The sequence below is a fragment of the Galeopterus variegatus genome, unplaced genomic scaffold (genome assembly GCF_000696425.1).
Source record: "Galeopterus variegatus unplaced genomic scaffold, G_variegatus-3.0.2 Scaffold531, whole genome shotgun sequence".
NCBI classification, from domain to species: Eukaryota; Metazoa; Chordata; class Mammalia; order Dermoptera; family Cynocephalidae; genus Galeopterus; species Galeopterus variegatus.
In genome coordinates, this window is record NW_007726642.1 from 23,890 (window position 1) to 42,378 (window position 18,489).

Below are 18,489 nucleotides of genomic sequence, written 5' to 3' on the forward strand. Positions count from 1 at the left end.
CCTCGCCCCGCGCGCCCCGCAGGCAGCGGCGCTGGATGCATAACTTGGGGACGAGCGGCGCGTTTTAACCTCTGCAGCAAGCGCTGGGCAGGGAGGTGGCGCGGCTCGGTGCCACCTGAGCTGCGTCAGCCGCCAGGCAGACCCTGCACCTGTGTCCTCGGCTTTCCCCAAAGGCGGCGGGCCTAGGGCTTCAGAGAACGCTGAGGCGAAGAGCGTGTGGCTTGACCACTGCAGCCGGCGCGTGCAGCGCATTCAACTCGGCCGTAGGGGCTTTGGGTCAAAATTGGGCATCCCAGCCCCGAGAGAACACCACTGGGGCTTTGGCTTGTGTGCCTAGGTGATGTTTGCCTGTATCTGTGAAAAGTTATATGCAGAGATATCACTTGAGAATTAGAAAATAAAGTCACCCCAGTAAAGATGTTGAAAATGATAAGAAAATGCTGTTGGATATCTCAAGTAGTAGGCCAGTAAGTTTTATGAGCCTGTTTAAACAGCGAGTGAGACTTGAGATATAGTGTACATTTTATATTATGTTCTATGCTTTTTTCTTAAATTTATTTAGACAGATATGGTAATAAATAAAGGAATTGGGGAAGGCTGAGCTTTTCCTCCCCCTTTAGTTTTTAACAAATAAAAATTTGCATCCTGTCCTTTAGAAGAGTGTTAGTGTAGTACTGTTAATGTATTGATTTCTAGCCATTTTTTTTTTTTTTTGTCTTTTGTCTTTTTACGTGTCCGGCAACGGATCGCAACCCTCAGTGTTGCCCCCGTACCGGACCGGGGACTGGCAACGGGATCGCAAGCCTTGGTGTTGCTCCCGCGCCTCGCTCAGCCAGTGAGCGGGAGCCGGTCCGTATGTGGGATCCGAACCCTCGGACGGGAGCGCCGCCGCGCTTCCCAAGCGGCGCACTATCCAGTGCGCCACCGGGCCGGCCCAGATTTCTAGCCATTTTAAAGTTTAAAATATAATGCATTTTTGTCATAAAAATTTTAAACAGTTCCGAAATGAATGAGGTAGTGAATATCCCTGCTGTTAACACTTTGCATTTATATACATAAATGCATAGAGCTATTTCTTTTTTTTCCTAAAGTTAAATGATATAAACCGGGTTTCACCTTTCACTTGACATTGTAGTCTAGTATGCTTATAACTTTTTTCTGTCAGTTCATGGTCTAGGTGATCTGGCTTTTGAGATCTATATTAATCATATTTAGTTAATTTTGTAGTGAGAATGGAAATTTTGTCATACTAGTTCTTTTTCAAGTATGTGTTATTTCAGTAGCAAACATCTCGTTAATTGCCATTTATGTAGTTACTGTACTAAATTTATCTGTAATGGGTGTTAGCTATTCTCTCAAGGTTTTGTAGCCCTAATTGGTATGAAGGACTGTACTTATCTAACACTCAAATTTTTTAATGGAGTTAGAATGTTATAAGTGAATACTTAATGTAGACAAAAGTCAAACGTGTTTGACATATAATAGAAACATTTCTTAATCCCAAAAGAATGTGGAAATCATAAGATTTTCCCATGGAAACAGGTTTTTAATGTCCTGGCCTATTCTACAGTGTGCTCACCCTGGTTGAGCCTTGCTCAATAAATTCATTCTTGCAGTCCTCAGAGGCTGTTTTTGCTTTTTCTGGCCTTTCAGAACTATGGTCTTTGAGCCAAAGTTCAATTTTATTTTGCAGGAAATCTTACTGTAAGTTTTATTATATTCTGTGTCTTCATATGGGCTTGGATTTAAATCAGTGATCACACTGCATGTGCCAGCCTTTTATTGGATAGGGCTAGTGAAATGCAGCATTTGCATTATCCACTTGGAGTTGCTGATCCAGCACAGAAAAACAAGCTAGGTTCAGCTTCAATCTTGATCTCTTAGTACTAAATTGTGGGAAAATACTGGACACTGATTATCTGGGGTTTTTTGTGGGGTTTTGGAGGGAGAATGAAATGTTTGCAGGGCATTGATAATACGAGCCAATGTACTTAACAGTTTTCAATATATACACAGAAACTTTGGAAGAGGCTCTTATATAAAGTGCAGTAAATGTCATTTTAAGTTTTGAATGGTGAATTTAAAATTTACCTGAAACAATTAAATACCTTGGAGGAAGCAGAAAGGAGGTGGGATAAGCATCTACTTGTAATTCTGTGGTTGCTGGAGATAGCAAAAGATTTTTTAAAAACCACAGGTTGCAAATAGGAAATCTAAAGCTGTATTAAAATAGCTCTTTTTATATTGAGGGAAAAGTATTGTTACTGTTGACAAGTTTCTTGATGACTGTTATGCTCTGGTCTGTTATAATTTTCAACTTGTTAGATAATTAACTTTTTTTTTTTGCAGCTGGCTGTACAGGGATTGAACCCTGGACCTTGGTGGTGTTAGCACCACACTCTAACCAACCGAGCTAACTGGCCAGCTCAACAATTAACTTTTATAATGACATTTTCTTCCTTATATTTTGGACACCTCTTACAATTTTTATCTATTAGTAATGTATGTGCCCAAAGAGCTGACACTGCGTCCTCTCCTGGGCAACTGGGCACAAGTATCAGTCTCTGTCTTGATGTTTCTGCAATAAAAGCAAAATGCTCTATTTATGATAACATCTTTCCCATATCCTAAACATGTCATGAGCTTAAATTGTGACATCACTACAGGGGGCAAATTGGATTTAAATATTTCTAGGTTAGGAGACATTAAAACCCTAGCAGATTGAACTCAGATCTGTTGTGCAACTTTTTGCACTTGAAAAAATATGTTAACATGTAAAAAATTGCGCAGTTTTATGTTAGTGATGTCACTGACATGATTTTTGCTTTAAAATGAGACCAGTTAATATATATTTGTGCACAGATGATAGTTTATGTAGGAAATAGTGAGAAAATAGAAAAATACATATGCACATATATTCCTTAAGAGTCATATGTGTATCTCAGTGGGAGAGGAACCCAGCAGTTAAAAAACATACTCATTAATTTGAATAAATTTAATATTTTATAGCTATATAACCAGTATAAAGAGTAACTTTTACTGAGAAAAATGGAGTCCATTATAGTAAGCCAGTGAGCGGGAACTGGTCTGTATGTGGGATCCAAACCCTCAGCGGGAGCGCCACCACTCTTCCCAAGCGGCGCACTATAACAGTGCGCCACCGGGCCGGCCTGAGACTTTTTAAATGTATACAAAAAAAGACATTTTTAGAAGATGATTTAAGAAGTGACAAAGTTCTCCACAATATATTTACTGAGTATTAGATGGCTTCAAATGTAGACTTTGCTTAAAAATTTTAAGACATCAAAACTAGAATGGAATAAAGTAAGGTGAGAGGTCAGAGTGGGAAAGGCTGGTGATGACAGCACCCTGTCCCTGCCCCAGCTGAGTGCTGGGCTCTCACTAGACAAGAAATGCCTTCAAGTATTGACTGCTCTTGGGTGAGCTGGTGAAGATCAGTTTTGGTTCCTGTTTGAGAAATATAGTCAAAAATGTATAAATCCCATCAAAGAGCAGGAAAATCTGTTTTCAAAATAAAAAGATGAATAATACAAACTTTTAAAACAGACACCTTACTACCCAATGATAAACCTAGTTCTCCTTAGTTTATGTGCAGTTGGGATTCTAAAAGTGCAGTCTGAAGTGCTGGGTATTTATCCTTTAATTTTCTAGGTGGGGTTAATATACCATGTTTTGATAAGGCTGCTTTTGTGAAATATAGTTTATTTAGTAAAATACAGGTGTCACAGAATTATTGCAAGATACCTGCAGTTGTAGTTTAGCTTGTATAAGCTTATCTTACAAAGTTTTATTGAAGAGTAGTGAGCTGGGTAGTAGTAGCATCAGCAACTTTTTTCCTCTCTGAAGTTTTTCAAACTTCCCAAATTTTCTTATGTCATTGATTTCTAACAAGTAAAGTATAAAAGTATCTGGAAAGCTTAACTCTGTGCTGTTGCAGACCGGCTCTATGCTTTGATTTTCTGCTGGTAGGCCAGAAGCGAACTCCTAGAAGAGGGGAGCAGCCAGGATGGAATGACAGCCGGGGGACAGAGGGGACGCTTGACAGAGAGGAGCGGAGATTCTACAGGGAATATCGACCCTATGAGACCGAGAGGCAGGTGGACTTTACAGCTGAGAAGTTTACAGATGAAAAGTATGTACTGCAGTCCTCTGCTGGGGGAGAGGGAGAGGGAGCCAGAAGCGTTTTCAGAAAACGACTAGACTCTGACCTTTTGGTGGTGCCAGCCCTAGAAATATTTTGCCAATTTAAGTAGCAAATCATGTTACCTTAGGTGACACATGAAGGATCTTCCATTTATCTTACATATGACCTTACTAATTGGTTTAGAAAATGATTGTACAATTAAAAATAAATTGTTTATTGGTAATTATAAAAAGCACTCAAAAATTACACAGGAGTGTGTTGAACTGGTTAAATTCTCTTTTGAAGTTTTAGACTAGGGATATAATTTTGGGCTAGGAATATTATTATGGTTTTGATTTAGCATTACTAATTTGGACTATTAAAATGATTTAGACAAATTCCTAGCTCCATGGTCAGGTCAATAGGCTGTCATGATGAAGTCTGAAGAAAAATCTGATATGACATGTAATACCAATTTCTGGCTCATGTACCTTCTCTAGAAAGTACTCTGCCATGGTATCTGGTCTCGCACTTGTGCAGTCTTAGATCACTCCTAAGTGATGTAGCAGCACTCAGACCATCCATGCCCCACCTGTGCACAGGTGGCAGTTATTTGAGTTTTATGCTTTGCACTAGAGAGATGGGTACTTGCTGCCTAAACTTTTGTTTAACTGTTAAAACTACATAGCACAGAGTTTAGGTTAAGTAGAAACATCTAGTGAATCACATTTAAAGGAGAATAAGGTAAAGAGGGAAGACTAGAATAGTGTACAGTTAAATATCAAGGGAGCCGTTATCCCCAGTCTTTCAGCTTCTTGATGACTAATTCCACTTAGAATCCTGGCTGCAAGTTTTAACCAAAGTACAAGGCTTTGTAAAACTGCACTCTAGAGTCTATTAAAAACAAACAAACAAAAACGTCCAGCAGAGAGTAGCTGAGTCTGTGAGGGCAAAGCAGGTGGTGACTTCTGCACATCTGTCCACCTAGAAGTTACATATTCAGAACATTAAGATGGTATATCTGCCACCATGTTGGAAAGAGAGAGGTATAGAAAGGCATAATTCTACTTTTTTTTTTTGGTGTTTACTTTAAATTTGCTGTACAATGGCCACACTCTACTTACGTATAAAAAGCAAATAGATCAGAGCTCCTTATTTTTGGAAAATTTAGGTGTGTTTTTTCTCACTTTGGGGATTTATTCTGTGGAAATAAGGAAATTGTAGTTCAAAAGTACAAACCTGTATTGCCAATCTTTTCTTAGTAGCAAGGCTATGTACTCTAAAAAGGATAAAATAGATCTTTACATATGACATTAAAAGATGCCTATTAAATGAAATAATACACATATGCACGAGGAGGGGTAGGACAGAATATGGAATTATGGAGGGTTTTTTTTCCCTTTAAAGTAATTTTAGATTTAGAGAAAAGTTGCAAGAATTATAGAAAGAATTACCATATGCCCTTCACCCAGATTCCCCAAATGTTAACTTTTTGTCACACTTGCTTTATCATTCTCTCTCTACACACATGTACACACACACTTTTTTCTTTGTTACTTGAGAATAAGGTGTAGGAATGTCCCCTTATCCCTAAATACTTTAAATATATTTCTGAAACACATGGTACAGTTATCAAACTCATTAACACTGATACAATACTTTTATCTGATTCTCTAAATTATATATCTACAGTCTTTATTTAAATTTCACCTGTTGTCCTAATGATGTCCTTTTAGTAAAAGAGAAAAACATTTCAGGTTCAGAATTCAGTCCAGGAATGTGCACTGTATTTAGTCTCCTTTAATCTGAAACAGCTCCTTAGTCTCCCTTTATCCTTTATGAATTTGACATTTTTTTTTTTTCCTTTTTGTCTTTTTTCGTGTCCGGCAACAGATCGCAACCCTCAGTGTCGCGCCCGTACCGGACCGGGACCAGCAATGGGATCGCAACCTTTGGTGTTGCGGCCGCACCTCGCTCAGCCAGTGAGCGGGAACCGGTCTGTATGTGGGATCCGAACCCTTGGCGGGAGCGCCGCCGTGCTCCCAAGCAGCGCACTGTAGCAGTGTGCCACCGGGCCGGCCCGAATTTGACATTTTTGAAGAGTGTGGCTGTTAATTTGTGGACATCTCAGAATTTGAGTTTGTTCTGAGTTTCCTCATAGAACAAGATTACCACTTTTGGCAGGAACACCATAGAAGTAATGTTGTTTTCTTCTTAGTACATCACATTAGGAATGCGTAGGGAATTCTAACTTTCGGGGAAATTTGAATTTTTTAATAGGCCATGTGATGTCAGAAAAGATATTTTCCATAGTTTCTCCAAAAATACCTTTCTGATAATAAAGACTCATAAGATGGTTAATAAAAATAATTTATAGTCACTTTAGACAATTTCAAAAGAGCATAAAATTACAAAGAAAATTAAAATCACCTCCTTACTATCTGAGATGATTACTCTTACAACACCTTGCCCTGTTTTCTTCCTCATGTACTGGTACACTTAGACGTTAAGGAGATAGTGCACGTCCACTGAGTGCTATACATGCCTCCTCTTCCACTTCCTGTGGCATAAGCCTTTTCCATATTTGGTAAGCATTTTTTTTTTTTTTTTTTGTCCTTTTTGAGACCGGCCGCACCGCGCTCAGCCAGTGAGCGCTGTGAGCGCACCAGTCATCTCTATATAGGATCCGAACCCGCGGCGGGAGCGCTGCTGCACTCCCAGCGCTGCACTCTCCCGAGTGCGCCACAGGCTCGGCCCATTGGTAAGCATTTTTAATGGCTCTATTATGATTTTTTGTTTGGATGTATCATAATGTAATCATCCCCTTAGTGTTGAGCCTTTGCTCAGCTTCCAGTTTTTTGCTTTATAAGCAATACACATTGAGCAGCTTTTTATATCTGTAAGGAGTTTCGTAGATGGAATCCTAGAAATGGAATCCCAGTTACAGTCATAGAGCAGTGGTTCTCAGGTGGGGGTAGCATATTACATTTGGGACCCATCTCGTACTTCAGGATTGGGTGGGTACACGTAGAGTGAAAACACAAAAATTGGGGGACAGGGGAGGTGTTGATACATAGGCACAAATCACTGTTCTAGTAACCTATCAATTTGTTTTATCACTAATAACCCATGACAGCATTACTCAGCATTTTCTCCAAACATAAACATAATAAGTTAAAACTTGATCTTTGCTTATGTGATACTGAAAAATGGTATCACCTTGAATTTCTTTGATACCTATACACATTTATGGGACAGAATTATAAAGTCTTAATAATCTTGAAAGGTTATCTAAATTCAACACCCTCAATTTATAGATGAGGAAATAGAGACCCAGAATTTCAAAGACATGTACTTTGGTCACAGCCAGTTGACATGGATTTTTATTCTGCTTAGGCAGAACGTATGTTTTCTTATAGAAGCAATGTTAAAAATGGTGCTGGGATTGACTCTCAGCATGTCTGAGCTCCGGAGATCAGCTATATCATGTGCTGCACATATTCCAGAAGTTCATCTACTGTTTTCAGTGCAGTAGGAATTTTTCCTTAGACTCCAGATGAACTTAATTGAACTCTTAGAACATAGACTATTAGGAAATTAGTCTGCCTCTGTCTGGGTACATTTTGACTTCCTTTCTGTAGCTCACTGCTGGTCATTTAAAGTCAATTCCAATTCTGAAAGAATCACTTAAATGCTTATTCCCCTTCCTTCCCATAAAGAAGCTGTTTAAAAAAATTGTGATAAAATATACATACCATAAAATTTACCATTATAATCATTTTAAGTGTGAATGGCATTACATACATTCTCGTTATCGTGCAACCATCCCCACATCCATCTCCAGAACTTTTCATCTTCCCCAACTGAAATTCTGTCCCTGTTAAACACTAACTCCTCATTCACACCTCCATGAGCTTCAGTCTCTTTACATGTAAAATAGGTACTCGTGTCTGCTTTTTAGGATTGCTGTGAGAGTGTGAATTACAGGTATGTAAAGCAGGGTGCATGGCTCAAGCGTTATTTTTCTTTTAGCTTATGAGTTCATCACAAGTAAAACTTCCTAAGTGGAGTACAGGATTCCTCAGTCCTTACCAACCTTTAAAAAAAAAGAGGATGTGTTTTATAATAAAGGGATTGTAAAGCAGTTGAGAATGTATTTAATTGGGGGGGAGGGGACCTGTGGAGCAAAGGGAAAATGTTTTAAGGGATTAAAATGTATCCGAACAGGAGTGTTGAGGTCTGGTTTCAATCACTGTTTTATTTTAAAAGAATTTGTTATGTTGTTGGTGTCTGATCCAGATTTTTATACATGTAGACCTTGCTTTGACCGTGATGTTGTTTTCCATGTGTGTTTTTGCTCTTCATCTCCTCTCAACTTTTAGGTAGACTTTTTTCTTTTATTGCTCTGTTCACCTTCCTGATTAAGAGTTTACTGTTACTTTTGTTCTTGTCAAGAACTCTGCTTTAGATATTTACTGTAGCATAGAATTAGGTTTTATAAAGATTTCTATTTAAAAATTTGGTATGGGTCAGGGGAAGTGGGAGACAGAAAAGACAACTTGGAGAGTTTACTCAGGATGGTGTTTCTTGTAAGAGACTGGCTTGAAGTTAGTGATTGGCACTTCTGTATTTCTTCATCTTTTCAAGTAAGGAAAATTATGAGTTTTGTATCTTTTTATCCACTATTGTGTAGTGGCTTTTTACTGTAACATTTTTAGCCATAAAGTAGACTGAAACATACCTCTGATGCTAGTGTTTGAGCCACTAAGGCCATTAGCTTTCTTGATGTCTGCAATATTTTGCTGCCTTAAGTGTTTGTAAAAGCCTTGACAGATTAAAAATGTTTATCGTATTAAACTAGGGTTATAATGGTGAAAAAGACATGATGCTTTCCTGCAGAAGGCTGGAGTCTAGTGGAGGAGAGACGTCTTCAGGAGGAGAGATGGTGACTAGAGACACAGCAGGAGGACGGTGTCAGAAGTGGGTGGGTGGTCATGCCCTTGACCCTGGCCTGGGTGGGCAGGGGAAGAAGGGAGAGGAGAGGCTTGAGTTCTTTCTGGTGTCGTGAATTAGGGGCCATAGGAGGAACCAAGGGGTCAGTGCGGGTTGTGTGTCTGCTGGGCCCATAAAGGTACAGGTGGAGATGTCCAGGAAGTCACTGGCTTTGTGGCCTGGAATCAGAGAAAGACCCAAATGAGAGACACAGGGTCAAGAAGCATCAGCATAGAGATGAGGAGGATGTGTGAAGGACAGACAGGCATCCAGAAGAAGGATGGAGGCAGCTCGTGTGGAGCACCCAGAGAGACGGCCATGTGCGAAAGGTGAAGTGCACGGCTTTTCGGGACGTGATTTGAGTGGCTGCCTCCGAGAGCAGAATCAGGTGGCTGAGGAATGGTGTGCCCTTTGTACCGAGTTTAGGTATTCCCTATTCCAAAAATAATTTTTTTAACAACAAACAGAGAAAGAGAAGCCAGAAAGGTCAGAGGAAAATGAGTGGTGGGCAATGTCAGGCGATGCGTAGAGATCAAATGGCATAGAGACAAAAGTCACTATTAGGTTTAACAAGGAGGTCTCAAGCTATCTTGGAAGTTTATGTGGAGTAATGGGGTAGAAGTCAGGTTGTAGCACATTAATGTTTTCAGTCCCCTGTGTCACCAACTGGTTATGTGTTTAGGAGAGAAAAATTTGGGAGGGGGCATAATTTGAAGTTTAACCATTTTTCTTATTGCTCAAAACATTCCAAATTTAACTTAAAGATTTAGTGAAAAGGGATGCCCCATACAGATTAGTATGAGGCCTGTCAAGGACCTGCTTCTTTTGCACTGTCTCTGCCACTCAGCAGCTGTGTGACTTTGGGCAAGTTACCCACCTACTCTGTGCTTCTGTTTCCTCATCTATGGGCAGTAGTTGTATATTACAGATTTGTTTGTGGTAATTAAATTGCTAAATGATAAAGTGCTCAGAACAATGCCAGGTATAGTGTGTGCTCAGTAAAGCTTAACTCTTAATTTATTCTTCAAGCCACCATTCTTTCTAATATACTGGAGCCATAATCTCTTTCTAGAAATTTCTCTCAGAAAGGCCTTAGACCTTTAATTCATTCACCACTTTTTATTATACCTGTCTCTTCCTAGACCAGTTGACAGGTTTGATCGAGACAGACCGCTGAGAGGACGCGGAGGCGCAAGAGGGGGGATGCGAAGCAGAGGCAGAGGTGGTCTCGGGAACAGAGCTTTTGACGCTTTTGACCAGAGAGGGAAACGAGAGTTTGAGAGATATGGTGGGAATGATAAAATGTGAGTTTCCTTGTAAATGCTGTTTTCACTTTAAGACTTTGGTAGTGCATGGTATAAACCTGTTTGTTTTGTGTTAATGTTAACTTTATGTTAGCATACTGTTATTCTTGTGGGATGCTGACCCTGGGACAATTTTTATGAACAACTTTTTCTGTTTTGGAGATGGACTGAAGAGCAGCTTCCAGTTTAAGGAATGTTTTTTCTTTCCCTAGAGCAAGCAGAACTGAAGACAGCATGGGTGGGTATGGACCTCACACCTGGGGATCAGGTAAAGACAACAGGTACGGTGCACACATGTGTCCTCTGGGAACTTGCAGTTAGGTGGGACCTCTGGGTCTTAACTCGCTTTTCTTGAAAATGATGTCCTCTGTGTCGTGCTTCACACTCTTGTGCCCTGTGTAGAGATTGCTTTTAGGCTCTTGTTTAGTGAAATAACTTTTAAAAATAGTTTTGCTCTGTTGCAGTCCTCACAGCCTGTATAAAAAAGAACTCAAAATAAGTCATGGATTTAAGTGTAAAATATGAAAGTATAAAACTTTTAGGGCCGGCCCGGCGGCGCACTGGATAGTGCGCCGCTTGGGAAGCGCGGCGGCGCTCCCATCCAAGGGTTCAGATCCCACATACGGACCGGTTCCCGCTCACTGGCTGAGCGGGGCGCGGGAGCAACACCGAGGGTTGCAATCCCGTTGCCGGTCCCCGGTCCGGTACGGGGGCAACACTGAGGGTTGCGATCCGTTGCCGGACACGGAAAAAAGACAAAAGACAAAAAAAAAAAAAAATCTGACTTTTAAAATCTTACGTTAGCCAGAAAATTTGTGACACAAGACCATATGTTTGCTGATGCCCCAAGAACAAGGAATTCTACATTTGCATGTGCCTTGGAGTGCTTTTTAAATTCCTGGATATTCTATACTTTATTTTTCTGTGGCATTCCAAAGTTCTTGTAGGTCCTTGACATTGCAGCTTGATTTTATAAAATCATTAGCAGATCGAAGCTCAATGACAGGTTTCTCCAGAGGCTCAAATTGGACATTTCTCTGAGGCTTCATGGTGCTTCAGATCTCTGCCAATTTTAAAATAGGCCTTGGTCCCTGGTTCTCTGTTTCTGTCATTTCTCAGCTGTAGGGATGATGCTTTCTGGGTCTTCAGAGGAAGGGTGGGACGTAGGCAGGGCAAGGAGTGTTGCAGGGTGGGCTTGCCACACGTCTGAAGGCTTGAGGGGATCCAGACTTCCACTTTTTTTCTTTTGAAGAATATCAGCTTTTTACATGAACTTATTTATGCTAAATTGTTGTCCTTAAAGACAAGTGTACAAGTGTACAAAGAAAAATGTACAAATAATTCAAATGTAACATTATATTTGCCACCATTGATCATCTGTGTTGTCCTTGAAAGGAAGAGAATTTTTTTTGGCGGCTGGCCAGTACAGGGATCTGGACCCTTGACCATGGTATTATAGCACCAAAGGAGAATTTTATTGAGTGTTTCTCAGCCTGGAGTTCCATAAAATCTCGATGACAGATCTTTTAATTTTGTTTTATTTTACTTTGATAATGTAATTTAAAAAGTAATACAGGCACCTAAATCATCTGATTTACCATCTTACCTAATGCTACCACTCTGTTTCATTGCATTTGAACCCAAAATCATTTTGGCTCCCAGCAGTTTCTTACCATAAGAGGGGCTAGCACTGGCCTTGTAAAGTGAAGAGATGACCACATGTGCTCCTGGTGGGCTGGCATGTCCTGAAGTTAAAATGCCACATGCCACATGATACTCATTTTGGATTTGTTTGTGAGTTATAAAGTCAAAGCTCTTAGGTGGTAATAATTTGTAACTGAAAGATATTCTCAGGGCCGGCCCGGTGGCGCACTGGAGAGTGCGCCGCTTGGGAGCGCGGCGGCGCTCCCGCTGAGGGTTCGGATCCCATGTAGAGACCGGTTCCCGCTCACTGGCTGAGCGCGGTGCCGGCGCAGCACTGAGGGTTGCGATCCCGTTGCCGGTCCCCGGTATGGGCGCAACACCGAGGGTTGCAATCCCGTTACCAGTCAGTAAAAAAAAGACAAAAAGGAGAAAAAAAAAAAAAGAAAGAAAGATATTCTCAGGAAAAGACTAATCTTTTACTTAATAAGTTGAGATTTCGACTTGACCTCATGAAAGCAACGTAGTGCAGTGGAGTTCGGTGCTACTTTTGATCAGCGAGGAGAAAGCTGAGGTGAGCCCCACATGGTACGTGATGTCTTCAGGGCTGGGGAAGGCCAAGTGCTTCTTGACGCCTTGTAGATGTGAGGGTTTTGCTGTAATTCAGGATTCCTATTTGAAGACATCAGCAGCAATAACTGGAATTAAGGACAAGATGCTTTCCAACTGGTGTGACTAAGCCATTTACAATATTATTGGCTTTCTTCAACAGTTTGACAGTGAGTGTCTGGGCTGAAAATAGAGTTTTTTCCATCTGCAGTAATTAAGAAGTATAACATCAGACATTATTTTGTTGAAAATTGGAGTAGACACCCATGAGTGCAGTTTTCAATAATGCTGCCTTCCAACTTTTATTGTGAAGAGCAAGATAGTTTTATGTCATTATCAAGCAACAGTTTATGAAAATCTGTTCACTGAGATTTAGTTAAGTGGGAAGTCTGATTAAATTTGAACTAGATAACAAAGCCTTAAAGTGTTTAATGTCATTTTGTGGAACATACTTGCACAGACAGGCGTTTTCTGCACTATAGTGTAACTAAAGACAAAATGTGGACATGGGCCCTGGGGCTGTACCTTTCTTCTAATAAATCCAACATTGGCAGTTTACTTTCAACAAAATAACATAATGTGCCAAAATAAATTGCTGCTAATTTCGAAACTTGTTTTGCAGTTTTGGTCCTGCGGCTCTATAAGAGCTGTACGTATGGCATTAGTTTTATGTTTAGTTATAAAATAATTTAGGTTGACCCAGGGGGAAGATCTGTGATTTTTCTTTCTGTAAAATCAGTTAATTGCTCACGTTTAAGAAAATAGATTTTAGTGTCTTTGTTTTTTGAGTTCTGCTCTTGTTTTTCTTCCCCATGTTGTTTATAATCCTGTTATGATTTTTAATATTCAAACAGTATAAATTGTCAGTAAACCGATATTTTTTATCCCCTTTGTTTATTCCATGGCAAAGGGAATAAAGAGAAAGTTGTAGTAATTCAGCACTGCTGCTGCTGCTAGACTTCAGCGTTATTGGATTCTTCAAAACCAGGTGACCCTATTGTGGTCAGATGTGCAGGTTTGGCCATTTGTGAAGGGGCCTCACTGGGCAGACCAGCAGCCGTGCTCCTCCCAAGCACAGAGTGTATTTGATTTAGGACCTGATTTTTTAAAAGTGAAAGTTAATCAAATACTGTGTGCAGAAACAGTGATTTTTTTTTTAATTGATTAGTTTTTTTTAATAGCTTGGAGTTGAGAATAAAAAAAGCATTTAAATTGGAAAAATCTATTCTGTTATTGCAATCCAATTTATGTTTACTTTTTTAAAAATAACTTATTTTTAAAGCCCTCACTGAAGCATTTTCCTAAACAGGGATGAAAAAGTGCTGTGTTCTGTATGTAGCCTGTGAAATATTTCTAATGGATGTATTTATATTGACTAATTTTAGCAGTTTCCTGACATTTCTTTTGCTGAGACTTTTATTTTTAAGTGACATTCAGATAGGATTAATGTTAACATAAAAATGAAAAATTAAGATCATGTGAATTTTAATTCAGTTTATTTTTTATTGTGCTGTCATTTCTAATCTGTAGGTTGTATATTTAGATGTGATGGTATATAAATCAGTGTTTCAATGCCTTGTTTTTCTAGAATAGTTATCACCAGCTTGTTTGCCATCATACTCATTTTTGTGGGATCTGTTTCCACTTTCTTACTTTTTTTTAGGGGTTTGATATGGCGTATTCTTATTTTTAATAAATCATTTAACATTTGTAGTTTGAGAATTTTTATGGTTCCTTTTAATACTTGGGATTCCCTGGTTTCTGCTTAATAAGAGTTTTGAGTAATTTTTCTGATCACTTACAATCTGTTCTTGATTTTAGATCATTCATGGAAACATTTGTTTCTCAAAAACCTTTTCACATTTTTATAAATAATTTATATGGATAAGCATTTGAGAAAATGTTCTCATTTTCATTTTGATATGGGTGCCTGTGTGTGTATTTAATTCCTTGAAGAACATGTCCTTAAGATAAAGGACATTAAAATGTGTTTTCTTTATCTTAAATATGTAAGGGCCTTGATGTGAACATGTTTGCATGACTTGAGAGGTCCCTGCTGTTTTTCAGCGACGTGGAGCAGACTGTACCGGTACAAGAGCCTGCGGCAATGGATGCGGCCCAGGGTGCCCTGGAAGAGGACTCCCCAGCCAAGTAGGGCGTTTCATTCATTTCCCCGTTGGGTTGTTGGTCTTTTTCTAAACAGTTTCTGAGAGATCTTCACAGAGTAGAAAGTTCAGCCCTCTGTCATGTCACAGAAGGTTGATCTTCTTAATGTATTAATGACTAATAATCAAATGGATTAATAATTAGTTCCAGCTGTCCAATGAATGATTATTAATGATAATTAATGGGTTAGATTCCAGTATTCCATCGTCTGCCGACACCTCTTTTCTGTCATCAGCTTATTAAACTCCTTTATCGTGACTAGTCTCCCTCTGGTCAGAACTCCTGTCTCTTGTCCTCTTCATTCTCTCCCAGTCCACCCCCCTCTTTTCTTCATGTAGCTTACATCCCTGGCCCCTCTCTAGCTCTCTTGCTGAGTTGCTAAATATGCTTGCCCCTCGTGCTCCCTTGGCCTTTGGACTCTGTGCTGTGCCATGCTAGCAACCCCCTCCTGGGTGAGCCTGACCATTGGCCTTCTCCCTGCTGTGCCCACAGCTGAACCCTGCAAGCCACACGGCAGGGCCCCTGGAATGCCTGTGATTTCTTGACCACTAGCATTCTGAAACAAACCCTCGGTACTGCCCAGCAACCTCCGTTTCTTGGATTCACTTTCTCTCACCTTCCACAGTGACTGCTTTGATTCCTGTTTTCTCCTCAAAGCCCTGGTACTGCCCTGCACTTTACCCTTCTCCCATCATCCCCACACCCACACCTTTTCTTTCATTTTTTGGATAAAATTTTGCCTCCTATGCCACAGGGAAATCAGGGGCCACTAATGGGAACTTCACCATTTTTCCACTCCTAAAGGTACACACCTGCCTGCATCTGCATGCCTCCTGCTGTCCTCCCCTCGTGATGAAATAGAAGTGCCATCTCTCCTCCACCTTCTCATGCTTGGATCCTCTTTCCTCCTGACTGCACAGAAGCCTCACACAGTCAGTTAGCTCCTCCCAGCTCTGGTCTTCCAGTCAACATGTTAACCGTGCCCACTCTCTCCTGTTTTGTCTTCTCCTCTTGCTTTCAGAGTTGTATGTGCTCTTTATTTCCTTCTCTCTTGCCTATTCCTCACGCCACACCAGGTCTGGCCTCTCTGTCCTTGTGCCCTTCTGAACAGACCTAGTGGATGTTCCAGCTGCATCTTTCTGGACCTCTCAGAAGCATCTGACTTTATTGATTTCTCTTGAATACACTCTCCCATTTGTTTCTGTGATAACTGCCTTCTTGTGGTTTTCCTTCTGCCTCTCAGCGTTGTCTTTGCAGGTTCACCCTTGTCTCCCTGGTCTTTTACAATGTCAGCCTTCAGGGCTGTGCCTTAGCTGCTCTTCTTTCTCTGGAGTCCCTTTATGGGATCTTATGCACCCCGTGGCATAAATTGCCATTTACACACTGACTGCAGAGTACACATCTCTGGCTCCAGGCCTGTGTATCCACCTGCCTGCTGGACACCCGCCCTTGGACATCCCAGATGCTCCTCACACTCAGCATGGTGAGGACTGAGCTGACTCCTCCTCAGCAGGCCTCAGGTGTTCCCATCTTGTGGGGCAGCATCACCATCCATCCAGCTGCACAAACCAGAAACCTCAGAGTTGTCCTTGGAACTTGTCCCCCTTATCCCTCTTCTTGTCCCCCTCCCTCCCTGAAATCCAGTCCTTCAACCTTCCCTGGTGATGTGTACCCATAAGTGTCCACCTCTCCACTCACCAGTGGTCTAAACTGTTGTCATCTGGACCATCACTCTAGCTCCTGACAGGGCTCCTGCTATTTCACCTTCTACACAAAAGTGGCCTTCACACTGGCATTCTGATTGTTGGGCCCCCACCCCTCGCTGAAGACCCCCAGGGGCCTCTGGTCCTTTTTCTGTCCTCCATTCTGACCTGCAGTCCTACATGGTCTGGCCTCTGCAGAACCCTCCAGTTTGGCCACTCAGTGCCTTCTTAGGGTTCACCACATGGCCCTTGCTTCATGTTCTCAAACATACCTTCCCCCCCCCCACCCTCACATCTGCCAGACAAATTTCACAAGTGTTATTTCCCTGTTTTTTTCTCTGCTTCTCCCCCAAACTCCCTTCACCCCTCACCTATCTCACTCTTACTCATCCTCAGCTGCCAGAAGGCAGGGTGTCTGGTGGGTGAGAGCATAGACTTCGAGCCAGTATGCTGAGTTCAAATCCCAGCTCTGCCACTTAATAGTTTGGGCAAGTTATTTAATCTGCCTTCTTTAGTGGCTCAGTTTTCTTCATCTGTAAAATGGGAATAATAAGGTACTTGTATTATAGGGTCCTTATAAGAAGTGGATGTGGTGTGTGGTCTAGAGTGGTACCTGGCTCTATAAATATCTGCTAGTGTTATTGTTACTTGCAAGGTTTTCTTCATCTGTAAAATGGGAATAATAAGGTACTTGTATTATAGGGTCCTTATAAGAAGCGGATGTGGTGTGTGGTCTAGAGTGGTACCTGGCTCTATAAATATCTGCTAGTGTTATTGTTACTTATTGCAATAGTAATCAGTGCCACAATGACTGATGATTGTGAAAAAAGTTCATTTACTATTCAAAACAACTAAGAAACATTTAATTAAAGAAATAGGATTAACAGTTAACATGAATATTTAGACAGTGAGTTAAACAAAGAAATAGATTATATGAATTTTGAGAAAATAAATTAGCTAAATACGTTCATTATACCCTTTTGAGCCAATAAACATTTGTACAAATTCAGGTAATATAAGGAAGAATAATAGGGAGTGAATTATAGCATCATTCTAATCTGTAGAATTGATTGAGGTACCCTACCATTCATATTGACAAAATAATTCTTTAAATTAGTCACCCTGAAAGACAAAATGATGCTTGGTGAGTTGGTGGCAATCTCACTGTCCGCAGTGTCCTAGCAGAGTTAGCCAGGAAATCTCTCTCTTCTCTAGTGATCATGTTGAAAGAGAGCATCTGTTAGCGCTGCAGGTGCTGCACAGGAGAGCGGCCACATTGTCCAGCCATGCTGAGAAATTCTTGTCTCTGCACTGCCTTCCTTCTCAAACTTTAAAAGTATTATTAAAATTTCTACTAATACAGTTATAATTTTCTGATAATTTTAAAATTAGGCTTGGATCCAAGGAATACATTCAGTGATAATGATGCTCTCTGGTCGCGGCTTTGTCTGAATATTGATTTAATGCTCACGCTTTCGGCATTTAGCGAAAATGTTCAGTGCACCTCTCAGTTTCAGGACTTCTTGATAGATGAATTATGTGCCCTCATTTATGTTCAAGCACACCACCCAAGCCATACATTTTCTCAGATTTGACACACTTTGCTGGTAATTATATGTGCTACATCCTTCCTTCCTTCTTTCTTTAATTACAGAAGTATATTAAATGTTCCTTGTCACATGGTGTTCTGATGTCCAAGGATACCTGTGACAACTTCTTCTGAGTACTTTAAGAATAAGTCTAAGATTTATTTTTTATTTATTTTATTTTATTTTTTTTGTCTTTTGTCTTATTTTTCCGTGTCCGGCAACGGATTGCAACCCTCAGTGTTGCCCCCGTACCGGACCAGGGACCGGCAACGGGATTGCAAACCTCGGTGTTGCTCCCACGCCTCGCTCAGCCAGTGAGCGGGAGCCGGTCTGTATGTGGG

General features: G+C 40.7%; 1 protein-coding gene across 1 annotated transcript in view; it reads left to right on the forward strand.

Annotated features, from left to right (window-relative positions):
* Positions 1-3,990: 3,990 nt before the first annotated feature.
* HABP4 (hyaluronan binding protein 4) overlaps positions 3,991-18,489 on the forward strand; it is a gene marked incomplete at its 5' end in the record, with an annotated part of 32,652 nt that continues 18,153 nt past the window's right edge. The window contains 4 exons of the mRNA XM_008569804.1: positions 3,991-4,153; positions 10,279-10,440; positions 10,653-10,721; positions 14,758-14,841. Of these exons, the coding sequence (XP_008568026.1) occupies positions 3,991-4,153; positions 10,279-10,440; positions 10,653-10,721; positions 14,758-14,841 (478 nt within the window). The remainder of the gene's footprint in view (positions 4,154-10,278; positions 10,441-10,652; positions 10,722-14,757; positions 14,842-18,489) is intronic.